The 18398-nt window shown below is 39.6% G+C and overlaps 1 protein-coding gene across 1 annotated transcript in view; it reads left to right on the top strand.

Moving 5' to 3' along the window:
* Window positions 1–18398, top strand: part of vps13b (vacuolar protein sorting 13 homolog B) — a 299690-nt gene that overhangs the window by 28970 nt on the left and 252322 nt on the right. The window contains exons 5-10 of the mRNA XM_085366137.1: window positions 3695–3862; window positions 4740–4921; window positions 5524–5698; window positions 10330–10589; window positions 16918–17013; window positions 18221–18343. Coding sequence (XP_085222263.1) covers window positions 3695–3862; window positions 4740–4921; window positions 5524–5698; window positions 10330–10589; window positions 16918–17013; window positions 18221–18343 — 1004 coding nt within the window. The remainder of the gene's footprint in view (window positions 1–3694; window positions 3863–4739; window positions 4922–5523; window positions 5699–10329; window positions 10590–16917; window positions 17014–18220; window positions 18344–18398) is intronic.

The following is an 18398-nucleotide window of genomic DNA, read 5'->3' as shown; positions in this document are numbered from 1 at the left end:
TGCTAGCTGTTGAGAGTATTGGGACATTTACCCATAATGTAAATACAGAAGCTTTTGTAGTATTAGTGGAAACTGCTAACTAAGGAAACAAAATATCCCATACACACGAAGGCTGGTAATTTCTCCAGCTGAGCCGTTGTTCTGCGTTGGTGCCTTGCTGTACCATGCATGGTTGAGTTCCTTGAATCTCCCACTTTACTATAAGGGGCCCTAGAACTGAATAGTTAGCATAATTAGACGGCTTATATTGCTGCTTTAGTAAGAATCTAATCATATATTAATGTGTTTCCATAATACTGCTGGAAAGTTACCTCAGCGGAAGTGAGATCCTTTCACTGCTGTCTTTGCATTTTTTTACGTTACAAACTGAAAATCAATAGTGGCTTACTGTATTTTATTAAAGATGCTGCGTTCCACAACAGGAATTGTATTTATGCTTCTGGTTACATTGGCAATAGTGCTAATACCATTTTAAATAACACAGCAATACAACTTCACAGTATATTTAGTATCTTATGGACTTGTCTTTTTCTTTATGGCTAATAACTGTGGCAAAGCTGATAGTTGCTAATACTTTCCATATACAGGAAAATGGTGAGCATGTACAGTATAGTGTTTCTTTCCTGTATTGCACAGAAGAGACCACTTGGCCTGTTCTTAGATCACATAAAGGAGCTGGTTTTTCCAGCCATTTTATGGTTGAACAGTTTTAAGTGGGCTTCTTCCCTGTGGGCTGCAGCACAGGTGCTGCCTGTGTCAATTGTTTACAGAAGTTCAGAGCAGTGCAATGGCTCACAGGGAGATGGATTGGGGCCTTGGACTTGTTATAGGCAAGAAGAGGTATAACAAGTGTACAAGCATGCGAGAGAGAAAGAAAGGACACCCTGACATGTGTAAATTAGATCCAGAGAGGTAAATAGCAGGGGGTAAAGTGCTGGTTTTACTGCCCAGGCTGCAGGTGCAACATCGGCTTTCTGACTGACCCCAGAAACACACACACACACACACACACACACACACACACACAGAGCCACATTCATGCATGTAAGGAAGTTGCTAGGCACACACTCAGCTCCACTCAAGACAAGCACATGCATGCATGCAAGGCCACGCACAAGTGTCATGAACACACATTAAGTATGAGTTGAGTTCATATTATGTCATCCTCTCTTCCTGCTGCTGTGTTTGGTCAGGCAGCAAACTCATGAGAATTTTGTCAATTGGATTATGCTAATACATAGTCGGGCCTGTGCACAAGTGGCAGAACAGTTAACCAATTCATATAAATATTTTCATCAACAGCACCATTTTGTTCTACTTAATTATTGGTTCTGTTATGCCCTGGGCCAGGCATGTAGATACAGGAAGAAAAACATTTGGTTTGGAAAATAAGGGAAAAGCATTAAAGCTTTATATATTTTAACTTGTAGTGACTGTGTTTAACAGTACTTGGGAGGAATGAATAATGCCATTGGGCCTGTGGTTAGGAGGATTTATTGCTGTATATTTTCATATTTTATGGTCGAAACTCCCCTGTCTGTAATATTTTAAGTTATTTCTTACTTTGTTGAGTAATGACCTTACCATGTATGTTTTTCCTGCAAAGCTTCTGTTTCTGGGCGTTACTGTGGCCATTAGGAGGTACTGGTAACACTGCAGGATGGCTCCCTCAGCTCTGTTGAAACCCAATCTGTCATGCTGCTTTTTCTCTTGTGCTTGCTCTAGGCTACTACATCCACCCACTTCCTCAACAGAAGGACTGTCACCCTCACCTCCCTCAGCCTTTAAAAAAGTTGAATTCTGTAATTTCTAGTTTTATGTATAATTGAGAATCCTTTCTCTTCATATCCTCAAAATGTGAAAGTCACACTCTCAAATGTTTTAAATTAATTAATGCATTACATTTCTAAAAGTTATGACCCAAGTTTTTCCAGTGTAAATTCACAGTGTACTAAATAGTTATTATGCAGGTCGCTCATTGGTTCTTTTTTTTGCTCTTTTTATTACTGGCAGATTTTGTCATGAGACATATTAATAAATACACTGCAGCCCTGATCTTTTCTTGGTAATACCTACAGAGCCTTTTTTTTTTTTGAGAATTCTGCAAATGTCAGAATTAGTTGGACTGGACATTAAACAGTCATTATGCTACCAGCTCTCTGCTACAGAGTCTCTGTAATGTCTGATTGAACCCATGTGAGAAAACTGCAGGTAATTGTTTGGAGAATTCACATCAAGAAAGTGGGAATATGCAAGTCCTGCCCAGGTGCCACCCCTCACCAAGCAACCCATTTCCATTAGTGTCCTTTTACTTGTGAAAAGGGGAAAAGTTGGAAAAATGCCCAGCCCTGATTATCCTGACCTTTGAGGAGTTCATAAGTTCCTAAATAAATAGTTTTTTTCCCTTCATATTATGGGATTCCTATGACAGGGATTTATTGTGCTTTTAATTGCACTATTCTGTGTATGTACAAAGACCCATATTTTTATGTATGAGTGTGTGTGAGTACTTATTCAGTGAAAGTTGCTTGTGTTTAAGTGGACACAAAGGTGCCTCAGTAGTTTAATGAGCTTGGAAGGGATATAGTTATTGCAATATGTGCATAATTTGGAGTTAAACAGGATTTTACATCTGAGAGAAAGTAGAGCCCTTCTTAATACACTGCGATTTAAAGAGCTGCAAATTTTGTTGAGGTTGATTTTTTTCTTCTTCTTTCCTTTTTTGGATAGAAGAATAACATGCCAGAATGATCTCTTATTTACAAGTCCATAAATAAACAAATAAATAAATTTTTATTTATATAGCACCTTTCAAGACAGAATCACAAAGTGCTGCACATAAGATCACAAGTCATAAAAAGATTTAAAAAGAGAAAATAAAACAGGCATAAAATTAACCAAAAGCAGTTTTAAAAAGGTAAGTTTTGAGTTGTTTTTTAAAAACAGCTACTGAGTCCACAGTTCTTAATGCTTGGGGGAGAGAGTTCCACAGTCTAGGGGCCACAGTGGCAAAAGCTCTATCACCCTTAGTCCTCCTCTTAGTGTTTTTTATAGCAAGTAAGCCCTGATCAGATGACCTCAAAGACCTGCTAGGGACATAGGGCTGTAGCAGATCAAAGTTGTAGGCAGGTACCAGTCCGTGCACACCTCTGTAGGTCAAGACCAGGATCTTAAAATCAACTCTAAATTTAACAGGAAGCCAGTGTAACTGAGATAATAATGGTGTCACATGTGAGTACTTGGAGGATTTTGTCAAAAGCCTAGCTGCAGCGTTTTGCACAACCTGCAGATGATCCAGAGAACCTTTGCTTAGACACATAGACAGCGAATTACAATAATCCAAGCGTGACGAAATAAAAGCATGTATAGCAATCTCAAGTTCAGAGCGAGATAAAATCGGGCTTAGCTTAGCCACATTTCTTAAATGATAAAAACAAGACCGAACCAGAGATTTTACATGCCCGTCCAAGGATGGCAGGGGTCAGTGGTACTGAGTCTACACTACACACTATGGAATGTAGCTCTAGTTTTTACTCTTTATTGTGTCTCAACACAAATGTAATCTTTCATATATCTAATATGTCCTTGTCCATGCGTTTTTGGGTCCTGGTAATTAGGTTTATTGTCTTTGTGTCTTTGTGTCCATATTTTATGGGTTAATATGATTCTTATGTTTTAACCTGTGTGTTTGTAGGCTATGTCCAAAGTCTGATCAGACGTGTGGTGAACAACGTGAACATTGTGGTGAATAACCTGATCCTTAAGTATGTGGAAGATGATATTGTGCTGTCAGTCAACATCACCTCAGCAGAGTGCTACACAGTGGATGATTTATGGGAAAGAGCCTTCATGGACATTACTGGTGAGCAATAGCCTCTTAAATTCCTTGGTAATTAGATTAACTAGTAAACATACTGAGATAGTAGCCCCTATAGTAAACATTTTAATAATTAGTTTTAAAAAAGGACAAACAAATGTAAAGATGTCTCATTTTTAAAGCCAATACTTGAGAGAAGGATATAGTATGCAGATTGAGATATAGTATGCACATGTATGTACAATATATTTAAATGTAGCTTGTTTCCTTCAGGCCTTGTGCTCATATGCATTTACTCTATATGTTGTCTATTATATTATTATTATTATTGCAAATAGCACTGCCTTAAAAGACCGACAACAATGTTCAAATTTCTGGCACAGCAGCAGAGGGAGAGCTTTTCCCTTAAAGTACATCATTTGTTGTTTGGGTTTAGCACAGGTGATGTTAACAGGAATAAGCCCTATGTAAAGAGTGCTAGAATTGTGTCTAGAAAAATAATGGCTGCTAATGTGAATCGTCCAACATCAACTCAAGTGTCAATGAAGTTTCTGGAAGCTGCTGGGAAGAGGAAGAGGAAGTGTTCTTCACATACTTCTTGAAAGCAACTAGTGAGTACTGTAATGGTTACTGGCACTGTTTAGACAGTGAAATAATTCTGGGAATAGATCCTGTTATCATTCTGCCAAGGGTAAGTGAATCAGTGTCAAGTGAGAACCTGATGATGTGTGGCCAACCAAGACACACACACACAAACAAACTTTCTGAGCTAGCTCTCTATTTTAACTAAATCACTGATAATGAGAATTTGTTGTCAGGAGCTGCTCTCTGTTAGTGTGTGCATAATTTAACTTGTTTGTTTTTAATGATACCTAATTTTGTTTTAATCCTTTTTTCTTCTCTTGCTTTTTTCTTTGTGCAGCTCCAGAGTTGGTCCTAAGGAAACTGATCAACTTCGCTGACTGCACCGTGTGTTTGGACAAACGGAATGCTAGCGGCAAAATTGAGTTTTACCAGGACCCGCTCTTGTACAAATGCTCCTTCAGAACACGCCTCCATTTTACATATGACAACATCAACTCTAAGATCCCATCTGTCATAAAGGTGAGCCAGCCTGTGATTTTAGGAATAACTCTATAACTGCCATCATCTTAGCAAAGCTCAAGGAAATGTTAGGGGTTAATATAATTTCAATATGCTGTTGTCTGAAGATTCCATATGATGGAAAAACTTACATTTCTATTAACAGTTTACAGATATCAAAGATTAATGTGGCTGACTTTTGTTTGGGCAGCTGTTCTCACATCAATAGCAGGATAATGACTAATATCAGTGAATTGTTGTCAACCAGTGACTTTAAATATATGTGGAAGACAGCTGCTTGTTTTGGGAAGATTTTACTTCCTTCATGAAAATCTAAGGTACCACTAGAAATGATCTGAGACACGACTGAAGTAAAATCGGTGTTAGAATTTTAAGTCAAGTGCTGTTAGTACATACTTTTTGGGGGTACTAATCCATTTTGTATAACTGCGAACACTTAGTTGGACAAAAGCTCTTCTACACTAAGATTTGTTTAGAACAAATATTTTAAAAGTACTGGAATTCTAAGAGAAGATGATAGATGCGTTCTGTATTTTTCATATAAATCTGTGCATTAATTGGATCAAATATCAAAATCTAATTTATAGCTAACTATTTTTCAGATCCATACCATGGTGGAGAGCCTGAAGTTGTCCATTACCGATCAGCAGCTACCCATGTTTATACGAATCTTGGAGCTAATCATTGCTCTTTACTATGGGGAAATCGGAGGACACAAAGAGGATGAGGGTGAAGAAGGCACTGGGCATGCAAGGGATTCTGGAGCAAGTTCACCTGGTGAGTGAGATTTCTTATGGAAAGCAACAGTAATTCTCTAACACTTTGATTGGTTTGTTAATGTTTTATGTTTAAAACAAGTTTTAAGACAGTCCACAAAAGTCCACAAAAATTCAGTATCATAATAGTAATTAATTATAATTCCGTATCATAATTGAATTTCAATTTTAGACTTAATCACTAACAACAGCTAAAGCATACGTATGTTTTGCTCTATGAACATTTCAGTGGCTAAGTATGCTTCTTATCACCATAGCATGTTTGAATCAAGTGACATACAAAGCAAAATAAATCAAATTTTGCATGGTCTTACTTCATGGTCATCCCATGACTCTGCATGTTGCCTTATTCCGATCAGGGGCTCTGTCTTTTTTATATGTTGCTGTTATTCCTAAATGGGACATTTAACATCGCTTTGACCATGGTGTGCACTCCTCCTGCTTTTTCCACAAACAAAATCTGGAGCGTATAACTCGATACAGACCATTGTCATCAGGCCTGATCACCTCCATGTGGTTGGAAGCAGGAGAAAGCAGGATAAGGAGAAGAAACTAGGTTGAATCAAACACAGGTCCACCTCTATCTTTCTAATTGGAGCACATGGTAAATCACACTGCTTATGTCCAGCTGTGAAGCAAAACGCATAGGTGCAGTTGTTTAAAGGCAGACACTGAGTTGTACAAAATTGAACACTCACAAAACTGCACTCATTGACATATATTTATACAGTATACTTTGAATAACTGTGGTTATTTAAAAAAAAAAAAAAGACATCCCTTTTCCCCTGAACACCCATCTCTTAAAATGCTCATGTATGAAGTGTCATGTCCTTCTGGGCTAAATCAGCCTCTCTAGCACCAGGAGCAAATTATGGTGGAATAGAAGTAGTGGGCAAAGGGGAGCGTAGACAGCCCCACACACGGCCCTTTCCTCGCTCGCTCTAACTCCCTGCCTCTTGGCGTGGAACTTTCGTTGCCAGTTGGCGCAGCTTCCAGTTCAGTGTCCAATGCCAGATGTAAGAGTCGGTGTCATGCTACTGCTATGCGGAGCCTCTGAGAATGAATTAGTATCCCATCACAAAAATATACAAGAGGGGACCAGCTCTTGGAACCTGAGCACCCCCAGATCTTGTTATGCTGGAAGTAATCGTCAGAGTGAAGAAGCTGGAGGGGGCAGGGGGGCAATTGTGTGTATATGCACTGTAATAAGTAGGTGTGTGTGTTGAGAGGGCTCCAAACATATTCATAAACATGATTTTAAATGTGTGCATTTCAGATTTATGAAATAAAGCTGATTTTTTTCCCTCCTGGAAAAAAAATAAGAACAATAAAGCTAAAATGATTTATTCTTTTTAATGACAAAATATAATTTTCCAAACCAGGACAGACAGCCATACATTGAGTCGGAGCACTACACTTGTAGAGACTGAATTGGCTTTCATGCATATTTATTGTTCATGGGTTATAGTTTGTAGGAAACAGTCATTGTTACATGATTGCTGGAATATGATACCAACATTGTGCATAGTACTTCATAACATTCATTGATTTCCCATAGGCTACTTGAGTCTTGCTGCATATTCTGGTTCCACTGGCCTGTATGTGCGTTTCATTTATTTACTCTTGCTTTGAGTTGGCTTTTGTAACTGATACTGTTGCACTGATTGAATTTTCCTAGTGTTTCTTTGTTTGTTTGTTTTTTTTTATAAAATGAGGTTTATTTGTGTGAGGGTGTATATATGTGGTCAAAAGATTGAGTTGAGAGTAAGGAATAAATTCTGTATCTACTGTGTAATGTATTAATAAGTCATGACTTAAGTGGTCTGTTTTTAAAAAAAATTTCAAAGGGAATATTAATTTTTCCCACATGTGAAGGTGTTTTTCTTTTTGCCAATTATTGAAGTGGAAAAAGCCTTGTAATGTGTTTATGTGCCCATGATTCACTGTGGCCGCATGTTGTTTGTTTGAATCGTTTCCTTTTAGGTAAGAGCCAATGTCTCATTAATGAATAGGCTTGTTAGGTGAAGATTGTGCGATATTTGTGTGTCACTAACCAAAACAACCCTTCGGTTAGGATTACATGGCTAGTTTTCTTACTGTCTGAAATTCAGTGAAGTCTGAGAAAAACACTAAAGAATTAAGTGGTTGGAAACATAGATGACTAACATGCTTGGATGGACCAGCTGGTCACAGCAGTGAAAGTTGTATGGTTTCAAGAAGTATGTGAAGAATTATGAACTGAGGACAGTGGCTGCTGAAGTGTGGCAGGGTGTGTGCATCTCTGTGTAACATACATGAGCCCTTATACTTGTTACTTTTCTCCAATATCATATGTGAATGTGGATGGGACTTGGTGTTTAGTGTTTGCTTTGTAGGAGGGCTTAGCCTCCATGTCCCTTGAAGTGTGCTGAATGGAAAGGACCTTCACACAGGAATCAACCAGAAACCACAGGCTGTGTCAGTGTTACTAACCTCAAGTAGCTCCCTAGTGATAATACATTGGTATGACAGGACATTGTTTCTTTTTTTGTAGTGTTACTGTGAACATGGGATGACCATTGAATTGAGTGGTTTAGTGGTTTCTGCTATTAGAGTTAAAATTGCTTTTACGGTAGTATGATGTTAATGTCATGCTGGTAGCAAAAATGCTGTAAGTAAGTTCAGTCATGAAAAAAAAAATGTCGTTATGAATGCATTGCACTATGGTATGTGTTTTTTGCATCAGTGGTTATCTGTTAAGCTTAGATTGAGTCTTAACATGTATGCATGTCTACACAAACACCTGCACTATCAGTAGATAGGAGTAGCCTTCACTGAACGGTCAGGTAACAGTCCACCTCTCCCTCTATAAACATGGAGGGACATCTACTGGCCTGTGAGAGCACTGCCTCTTTTTACTACTTCCCACTCACTTTCTGTGTCACTGTCTCTTACACCGAATCCTTTCCTAGCTTAGGCCTACCCTGCTGCTTGAAGACTCTGGACTAAGAGAAACCATACATGACGCTGACTGTCATGCAGTTCTTCTGAGCTCTACTTAAGGATATATGGACAGATGTTCATAGAGTGCTGCAATACATACATTGTTAGTTGGCAGACACTGATTGTACTCCCAGAGCAGGGATACTTCACACCTGTGTGGTCATAGTGCTCAACGCCAAGGCAGCATACATTCTGGCCAGACTACATCATCGTTTGGGAATTTTTCACTCACTTCTAAGGCTTAATACTTCAAAGTGTCCTTAAGCTGCTCTGTTTTGATCACTTGATTGGTGATTGTGCTTTTATTTTGATTGCCTTGTAATTCAAATGTAGACTTCGTCAGGCTGTGATGTGAAGTGAAAGAGCATAACTTGTTAAACTGACACCTCAAAGGCTTCCTTGAGTAAAAACAAAAAAAAAAGGAATGAGCGATGGAATCAGACAGGGAGATTGGGATGGAAAGACAGATAAAAAAGCCATAACATGGGATTTCCAGCTGCCAATTCACAAAGTGAAAGATTTAATTAAAATATGTCATAATTTTCACCGCCTTACCCCCTGGGATTCCTAAGTTGTGACCTCACGGACAATATTGTTTTCTCGTAGAGGACGTGAGGCCACAAGGAATGGAATTACACATTCTTATGTATTGACATCAGCTTCCTCTATCCCAATGTGTATGGAAACATACATGATGGGACCAGTTCAGGGGTCAGGATCAGGAATGGATGGGTGCATGGTGGTTTTTTGACTGCTCAAATGGTAATTGGAGAAAAAGTGAAGACTTTTGGTTGTTTTTGTAAACCTACCCCGACAACTTGCCACTCTGTGGATTTTCTACAAAGTAGCCAGTGCTTTAGTCAGCTCCACCCCATCTTCCCAAACTTATAGTTAACACTATTGCTAAGTTTTACCTACGCTCCTAGCCAAGCAGTGTTTATGCTAGTGGCTCATAGTTACCTGGACTCCTGCATGGCCTCCATTTTAGTAGTTGGCTTCTTACCAAACATGTGATTTGACCACACGCATAACTGAAATTGGCCTGTGCTGTTGGGTCCAGCACAGACTGCCTTGACCACTGGGTCCAGTCAAAGCCCTCCTCTGTCAGGATGCTGGCTGACAGCCTTTGCCCTCTGGCCTCTGCTGGAATGAACTTCCTCTTGCTCTGTGGAATTCATGCAGCAATGAGTTCATGTAACCCACAAATACTTACACACCTGCCTGCTGGAGCATTGGCAGAAACTACTGTGAAACTTCCTTGTTCTCTGCTGTTTTTGTGTGTTCTGTTGACAGCTGAAACAACTTGCTAGAATTAAAATGCCCCGAAGGAAAGGGTAAATTAATTTAGTGTGCCGCCCTGCATACAGACACTTCCATTATCTGCAAGTTTCCCCTCTCTTTAACCAGGTTGTATTCAGAAACTGCCACTTTAAATGCATTTACCTGTTGGGGTAAAAGTGTGCTAGAAAGGAATTATGTCACTGTTTTGTTTTGTTTGTTTGTTTTTTGTGTGTGTGTGTGTGTAGGGGGGGGGGGGGGGGGGGGTTGCTGATATATAGATTTTTCTCTTTTACTGCAGCTAATTCAGCAGCAGTAAAATCCTAAGTTTATGTTTAAATGATATCTAATTAAGACTTTTATCTCCTTCAGGAATGGATGTAGATACGGAAAGGCGACCTAGCCAAGACCTCTACATACAGTCTGGTAATCCTGATGAAGCAAACCAAGGTTGGGTGTCCTGGGCTTGGTCCTTCGTTCCAGCCATTGTAAGCACAGAGGAAGAAGGAGAGGATGGTCTCTACCAGCAGCGAGAGACGGGAAGCATCCCCAACAGCTCCCAACTCCACACACCCAAAGACCCCATTGTTTCCATAGGCTTCTACTGCACCAAAGCTTCTGTTACCTTCAAGGTAAATAAGATGTTTGATAAAATAAAATAAAATAAACACATCACCATCTTAACTTAAATACAAAATTATGTTTCGATATAAAATAAATGTCCATTTCCACAGCAGTGGATTGAGCATTCATTGGACTTGTGTTAAGCCTGTGACGCTGCTGCTGTTTGTAATATAGCAAGAGTTCATTTATCATTTAGAACAAAGGATTTAACTAAATACTAGCAAATTCTGGAAGTAACCGTCAAGCTGAATGTTTTGGAATGGCCTTCAGTCCTCCCAACAAAATATCAATCAAAATAATACAGAACTGGAAGCATTTGAAACAAGAATAAGAGAAAATCCCATAAACAAGAAATGAAAGACTCCTCACAACTACAAAAAGTATTTACAAGCTAGGATATTTTCCTAGAGGAGGTTTTACTAAGTACTGACCATGAAGGGTCATGGACTATACGTAACCCATTGGCTTCTGTAGTCTCAATTTTAAAGCCTCAGTTTAAGCTGTTTTGGCTCTTTTGGAGCCAAAGTAACCATATTTCGATGTTGGATTCATAAATTGTATGGGTGCAATGCACAGACCCGGATACTGGCTAGTTAGCGCTGAGTACTCAACACCTCAAAGACTAAGGAACTGGTTGTGGACTTCGGGAGGTCCAGAGAAGGTCCACTGCCGGTTCAGATAGAGGGGGAGGAGGTGGAGGTGGTCAACAAGTACAAGTACCTCGGGCTGTGGGTGGACAATAAACTGGACTGGTCATGCAACACAGAGCACCTGTATAAAAAAGCCCAAAGCCGACTGTACTTCCTCAGGAGGCTGAGGTCTTTTAACATCTGCAGGAAGCTCCTGAGGATGTTTTACCAGTCGGTGGTTGCTGGAGTACTTTTCTATGCTGTGGTGTGCTGGGGGAGCAGCACAGCAAAGAGGGACTCATCCAGGCTGGAGAAACTGATCAGGAAGGCTAGCTCTGTGGTCGGCATGAAGCTGGACACTCTGGTGACAGTGGCAGAGAAAAGGACATTAAAGAAACTGATGGACATTATGAACAATGCTGGGCATCCTCTGCACACGGCCATAAACAATCAGAAGAGTCTGTTCAGTGACAGGTTGCTTCTCCCCAAGACAAGAACTAACAGACTTAAAAACTCCTTTGTCCCACACGCCATCAAACTGTTTAACTCCTCTCTGGAGGGGAGAGGGAGGGGAAACAGGAGGACAAAGGAGGGGGGAACAACTAAGCTGTAGTGCCTCTTCACCTCACTGTACAATACCTTGTGCAATACTTTTTGTAAATAGTCAACAGTGCAATAGACTCAATACTTGAAATGTGCAATTCACTTGTATTTTTATTTTTTATTCCTATTTATTCTATTTATCCCCTTTGTATATTTTATTTATATTTGTCTCTGTATTTATATGTGTGTGTGTGTGTGTGTGTGTGTGTGTGTATATATATATATATATATATATATATATATATATATATATATATATATATATATATATAACAATTCTGTAACTGTAACTTCGGTCGTTGCTGTGCTTTTTGGAAGTCGAATTTCCCAGAGGAACCCACCCGAGGGATTAATAAAGTTCTATCTTATCTTATCTTATCTTATCTTATCTTAGTATAGTCAAGTAAAATACTAGAATTTCACTTGGCAGAAATGAAACACAAACTCCTTTATGATCCGTGCCACACAGGAACCTATATATTTTTCCAGATAAATGCTCCAAACTGCACCAACATCGCGAGCAGGGTCGAGAGGTTTATTTTAGTCACTCGAAATATTGAAGGTGAGGCCTATCAGACAGCTGCCTGTGGCTACAGCTGCCTGTGGCACACCTGTCAATAAAGCAACCACAATCCTTACTTTCAGCCTTATCAGTATCTGCATCTCTGTTTTTTCCCCCCCTACATCACAGTTGTTACAAAGAGAGAAAATATGCACCGAGCTCAAAACCATACTCCTTACCCTTGAATAATCCTTTTACTTCTGTTAACTTATTTTAACATTGAAAGCTTTCACTGGGGGGGACTTGCTTTTCGTACATTTCGGATATGAGGTAATTTTTTTTTACCACTCTGCCAGTGTAAAAGAACCAATCTGTCAAGAATCTGTTATGATTTCTACATTTAGGATGCCTTTAAATTAGAATTTTTTTGTCTTCAGTGCATTATTGTCACTCTCACTGGCCACCACACAGTTGCATATTTTAATTTAATGGTCAGTTTCATCTCAAGTCTCAAAAACTGCTTGATCCTCAGGAAGCCCTAATCCTCTTTGTGTTTCTGTGTGCGGTATAGGGGAGGGCAGTATAACCGCTAACTAGCGTCTCGGGTCACATTAATGTTTTAAACATTATACATGGTATGATGACTATTCAGAAATGGACCCCAAGCTTTAATCCTGCCTGCTCACTCAGAATAGTTGGAATTCATCTGTGTTTCCTGTCAGATTCAGGCACTTTAGATCACATTACTGGTCTTGTGTGTGTGTGTGTGTGTGTGTGTGTGTGTGTGTGTGTGTGTGTGTGTGTGTGTGTGTGTGTGTGTGTGTGTATGTGCGCGTGCATGCGTTTGTGTGCGAGAGCGTATATTACTTGACGGTGTGTGATCAGTAAAGGGGAGGTTTGTCTCAGGCCAAACAGACTTTGGTGTTTTTCTAATAATGTTTAAATTGTTCCTGTATTGTTTGAGTTCTTTTAATCAATTAATTGCCTCTCGTCTGCAATAATTGCACACAGCTGAAAGGATGGTTTTTAAAGCGTTCTTGTCTCTTTCCTACAAGGAAGTATTTAGTATGAAGGAATTTTCATGTCTTTGAACAGCCACTGCTTCAACCTGAGTTTGACATGAATGTGAAATCAGAGAGGTATTTTTAGATTGCTGACGCATTACTCCTCAGATCTCTTTGATTAGAAACATTGGCAGTGTAATTTAATGACTTTTACTCACATAATGCATAGTTTAGCACTGACCATTTGTTCCCCTCTTTTACTTTTGCATACTTGCCAAACTCTCATTACATGCCAGACCTCGTGCCATTTTTCATTTGAAGAAACATTGTTTCTTTAGATTGTTTCTCTTAATTATAGAGCCAATAGTCGAATTCAGTTGCTTCCACAGTTGGTTTTAAAACCAAACCAGTGATCGATCCATGTTACAAGGACAGTGTTTACTGTTTTTACATTTTAAAGATACCTCATAGAGAATAATTTGATTGCATTCTACTCTAAATTATAATAAATGGGACTTTATAGGAAAGATATTGGCAGCCGCAGCTTTGTGTATTTGTGCTACTAACCCGTCTTCTGTCAGCTGTGTCATTTCAGACTTGGGTACAGTCAGAAATGCCCCAACAGACTAGATTGAGAACTTCTATATTCTTATTGGATGTACATTCATAAGGTTTGTCTGCTAATTTGCAGTGATTTACTGTCAGTGCCACTGTACGCTGATCTGGGCAGACAGATCTTGCCATTACTCACTGGGACTCTCAGGTTGGAGTCAGGTGGCCCCTGCACGTGATTAAACCATCAAAATTGAAAAAAGGGGAAGGGAATGAGGGCGAGAGAGTCTGCTCCATCAGTATGGATAATAGGGCACAGCTGCTTTTCCCTCTACACCTGCTTCCTGTTGAATGGGTTAGGGTCTGCACATTCTGCACTACACCCACTGTTTTGAAAGTAGCCAACCTCAGAAGCATTGCGTTGAACCCTTCTCACCCTGGCCGACTAGTCTTGACCAGGTGCTCTCTCTGTCTGCTGGCTGTCATGCAATTCTTCTCAGCTCTACTTAAAGATATATGGAGATATGTTCATGAGCTTGTGTGGTGCAATACATATATTCTTAGCTGGCAGACATTGATTGTATTCACAGAGCGGGGATATTTCACACCTGTGTGATCATAGTGCTCAACTCCAAAACAGCATACAGTGGGGCAAAAAAGTATTTAGTCAGCCACCGATTGTGCAAGTTCCCCCACTTAAAATGATGACAGAGGTCAGTAATTTGCACCAGAGGTACACTTCAACTGTGAGAGACAGAATGTGAAAAAAAGATCCATGAATCCACATGGTAGGATTTGTAAAGAATTTATTCGTAAATCAGGGTGGAAAATAAGTATTTGGTCAATAACAAAAATACAACTCAATACTTTGTAACATAACCTTTGTTGGCAATAACAGAGGTAAAATGTTTACTATCGGTCTTTACCAGGTTTGCACACACAGTAGCTGGTATTTTGGCCCATTCCTCCATGCAGATCTTCTCGAGAGCAGTGATGTTTTGGGGCTGTCGCCGAGCAACACGGACTTTCAACTCCCGCCACAGATTTTCTATGGGGTTGAGGTCTGGAGACTGGCTAGGCCACTCCAGGACTTTCAAATGCTTCATACGGAGCCACTCCTTTGTTGCCCGGGCGGTGTGTTTTGGATCATTGTCATGTTGGAAGACCCAGCCTCGTTTCATCTTCAAAGTTCTCACTGATGGAAGGAGGTTTTGGCTCAAAATCTCACGATACATGGCCCCATTCATTCTGTCCTTAACACGGATCAGTCGTCCTGTCCCCTTGGCAGAAAAACAGCCCCATAGCATGATGTTTCCACCCCCATGCTTCACAGTAGGTATGGTGTTCTTGGGATGCAACTCAGTATTCTTCTTCCTCCAAACACGACGAGTTGAGTTTATACCAAAAAGTTCTACTTTGGTTTCATCTGACCACATGACATTCTCCCAATCCTCTGCTGTATCATCCATGTGCTCTCTGGCAAACTTCAGACGGGCCTGGACATGCACTGGCTTCAGCAGCGGAACACGTCTGGCACTGCGGGATTTGATTCCCTGCCGTTGTAGTGTGTTACTGATGGTGACCTTTGTTACTTTGGTCCCAGCTCTCTGCAGGTCATTCACCAGGTCCCCCCGTGTGGTTCTGGGATCTTTGCTCACCGTTCTCATGATCATTTTGACCCCACGGGATGAGATCTTGCGTGGAGCCCCAGATCGAGGGAGATTATCAGTGGTCTTGTATGTCTTCCATTTTCTGATGATTGCTCCCACAGTTGATTTTTTCACACCAAGCTGCTTGCCTATTGTAGATTCACTCTTCCCAGTCTGGTGCAGGTCTACAATACTTTTCCTGGTGTCCTTCGAAAGCTCTTTGGTCTTGGCCATGGCGGAGTTTGGAGTCTGACTGTTTGAGGCTGTGGACAGGTGTCTTTTATACAGATGATGAGTTCAAACAGGTGCCATTCATACAGGTAACGAGTGGGGGACAGAAAAGCTTCTTACAGAAGACGTTACAGGTCTGTGAGAGCCAGAGATTTTCCTTGTTTGAGGTGACCAAATACTTATTTTCCACCCTAATTTACGAATAAATTCTTTACAAATCCTACCATGTGAATTCATGGATTTTTTTTTTCACATTCTGTCTCTCACAGTTGAAGTGTACCTCTGGTGCAAATTACTGACCTCTGTCATCATTTTAAGTGGGGGAACTTGCACAATCGGTGGCTGACTAAATACTTTTTTGCCCCACTGTACATACTGGCCAGGCTACATCACTGTTTGAATTATTAAGCCAAAGAAGTGAGTGAGAAATTCCCCAGTGGCCCTTAAGCCTGGTCTGTTTTGACCAGGTGCTCAGTTTCTCTCTTCCTCTCTACTTCCACTATTACTCAACAACCAAAATTAATATTCTGCTGAACCATTCCCCTTTTATAGTCAGTTTACAAATACAATAAATTGCACATTTCATTTTCCCCTTGGTATGTGAATCGCTTTAGTCATAGTTTTATAGTCATCCCACTAAGGCCAGAGTCTCCTCCAAAAGCAAGGAGGGGATGTTCTGTGGGTTGATGAATGTTCTTGGAATCCAAACAGTACTACAGCTAGCATCTAGTCTCTAATCTAAGAAAATCTTGTTTGGATGCCGTTGTTGGTGGTTTTAACCATTATTTTTCTCTAGTTCTTCACATCGGACACTTCCAAAACCTTTGCTTATTTTTCAAATCATGCATTTGTTTTAACTGTCGGTGAAACCGTTAATGTCCTCGGCTAACATTTTGAATAAACTGGCCTTTCTCTCATCTAATTTTATTATTTCAAGTTTATTGCTGCAGTTCTTTTTTGATCCTGCCAAATCACGGCAGGTGAACTATTTAAGACATCAGTATTCATCATCCAATACTTTCATTTTTTGGGGACACCAAGTATATTACTGTTTAATAAAAAAAAAAAAAAGAAGATGGAAAAAAATTAATTATTATTCTTTTCTTGTACTTTTCATGTTTATGTATAAATTATATTTAGTCTTTTTATTTTTATTTTTCTCTTAGTTGACAGAGACCCAGTCAGAGAGTAGCTACTATAGTCCTCAAAAGGTCAAATCCAAGGAAGTCCTGTGTCTAGAGCAAGAGGGAATCACGATTGAGGTAAGTTTATAGTTTCCCCTATCATTTGTGATGTAGTGCATTGTTGTGGGGCTGAACGGAGATAGATATGAATTTTACTATACTCAGTTACACTAAACTGTTACAATTTTTAGCTAATCAGTTATCTCCATATTGTAATTTTTAATTGATGTTGTCATTGTAGAAATGAGAGAAAAGAAAGTAAATGCTATGCATTTATTCTTAAGGAAAATGTGACGTTTTTATCCTGATGTAGATTTCAGCCCCCACCATGAATTGTTCCACAACAGTGGCATTTACTGTTATCCACTCTGAACTTTGTTATCTATCACGGCATGGGAAGATCAGTAAAGATACTATTTAGTTACTTACTCATTAGTCACAGTTTGGCTGAAGTTCCTGTTAAATCTCTCCATGAGTACATGAACGAAGCCTTGTCAACTCACTAATCTTTAGCTTCTTGTACACACACCGGAGTCTGAATCAAGCTCACATCTGATCATTTAAATATGAGTGTTGAAAGGAAAGGGGGCGTCTGGCAAAAAAGGGGAAACTAGGCCTTATAATAATTGTATGGGGAAACATAAAATGTTTTATTAGATTCTCTGTTTAGCTATCTGCTGGGTAAAGCAAAGACACAGAGAGAAAAGAGGGAAAACCACACCTTTGTGGTTGTAGTAGCTGCTGGACTGCTACTGCACTGAAATATGCATCACTCTCAGTCGAAAAGAGAAGCTGCCTTGCTTTTTTTTTTTTTTTTTTTTTTTTTTTTTTATAAATCATGACAAAATGAGCCCGCAACCTCAATATAACCACAAACCAGTATAGCATGACAAGTCTTGGTATCCACTATTTTGTCAACACTACATTATACATTTAAAATCTATAATAATTCAGTAGTTAAGTTGGTCAAAGAACATCTGTGAATTATTGAAGTCTTCTGTTGTTTATTCCCATTGGTGTCAGTGGATTGTTTTAAGGCCCATAGATGCCTGGTGTTCTCTTGGCAGAGACTTCTGCAGATTAACAAATAAATTCCCTCATCATTTAGTAAAGTTATTATTGTTGATTATAATCAATTATTCTATTAAAAGACAAAGACACACACACATACACACACACACACACACACACACACACACACACACACACACACAATATGCACACTGTGTCCACTGTGTTCTTGGTGTTAAATCTGAGCTGAGTCTTTCTTTGGGTTTTATTTCAGGTGCTCATGATGGGGGAGCCCTTCTTTGATTGCCAAATCGGTTTTGTGGGATGTCGGGCACTTTGCCTGAAAAGCATCATGGGTGTACGAGATTTTGAGGAAAACATGAACCGCCGTGAAGAGGTGAACAAAGTATTTGTAAAAGATCACATTAATATTAACTGAGAGTTAAAATTCT

The sequence above is a fragment of the Diplotaxodon limnothrissa genome, linkage group LG11 (genome assembly GCF_057381915.1).
Source record: "Diplotaxodon limnothrissa isolate DT_005_m linkage group LG11, D_limnothrissa_male_GT1.1, whole genome shotgun sequence".
In the NCBI taxonomy this organism is placed as follows: domain Eukaryota; kingdom Metazoa; phylum Chordata; class Actinopteri; order Cichliformes; family Cichlidae; genus Diplotaxodon; species Diplotaxodon limnothrissa.
The sequence above is the reverse complement of the archived record's forward strand: the minus strand, read 5'-3'. Positions and strand labels throughout refer to the sequence as shown.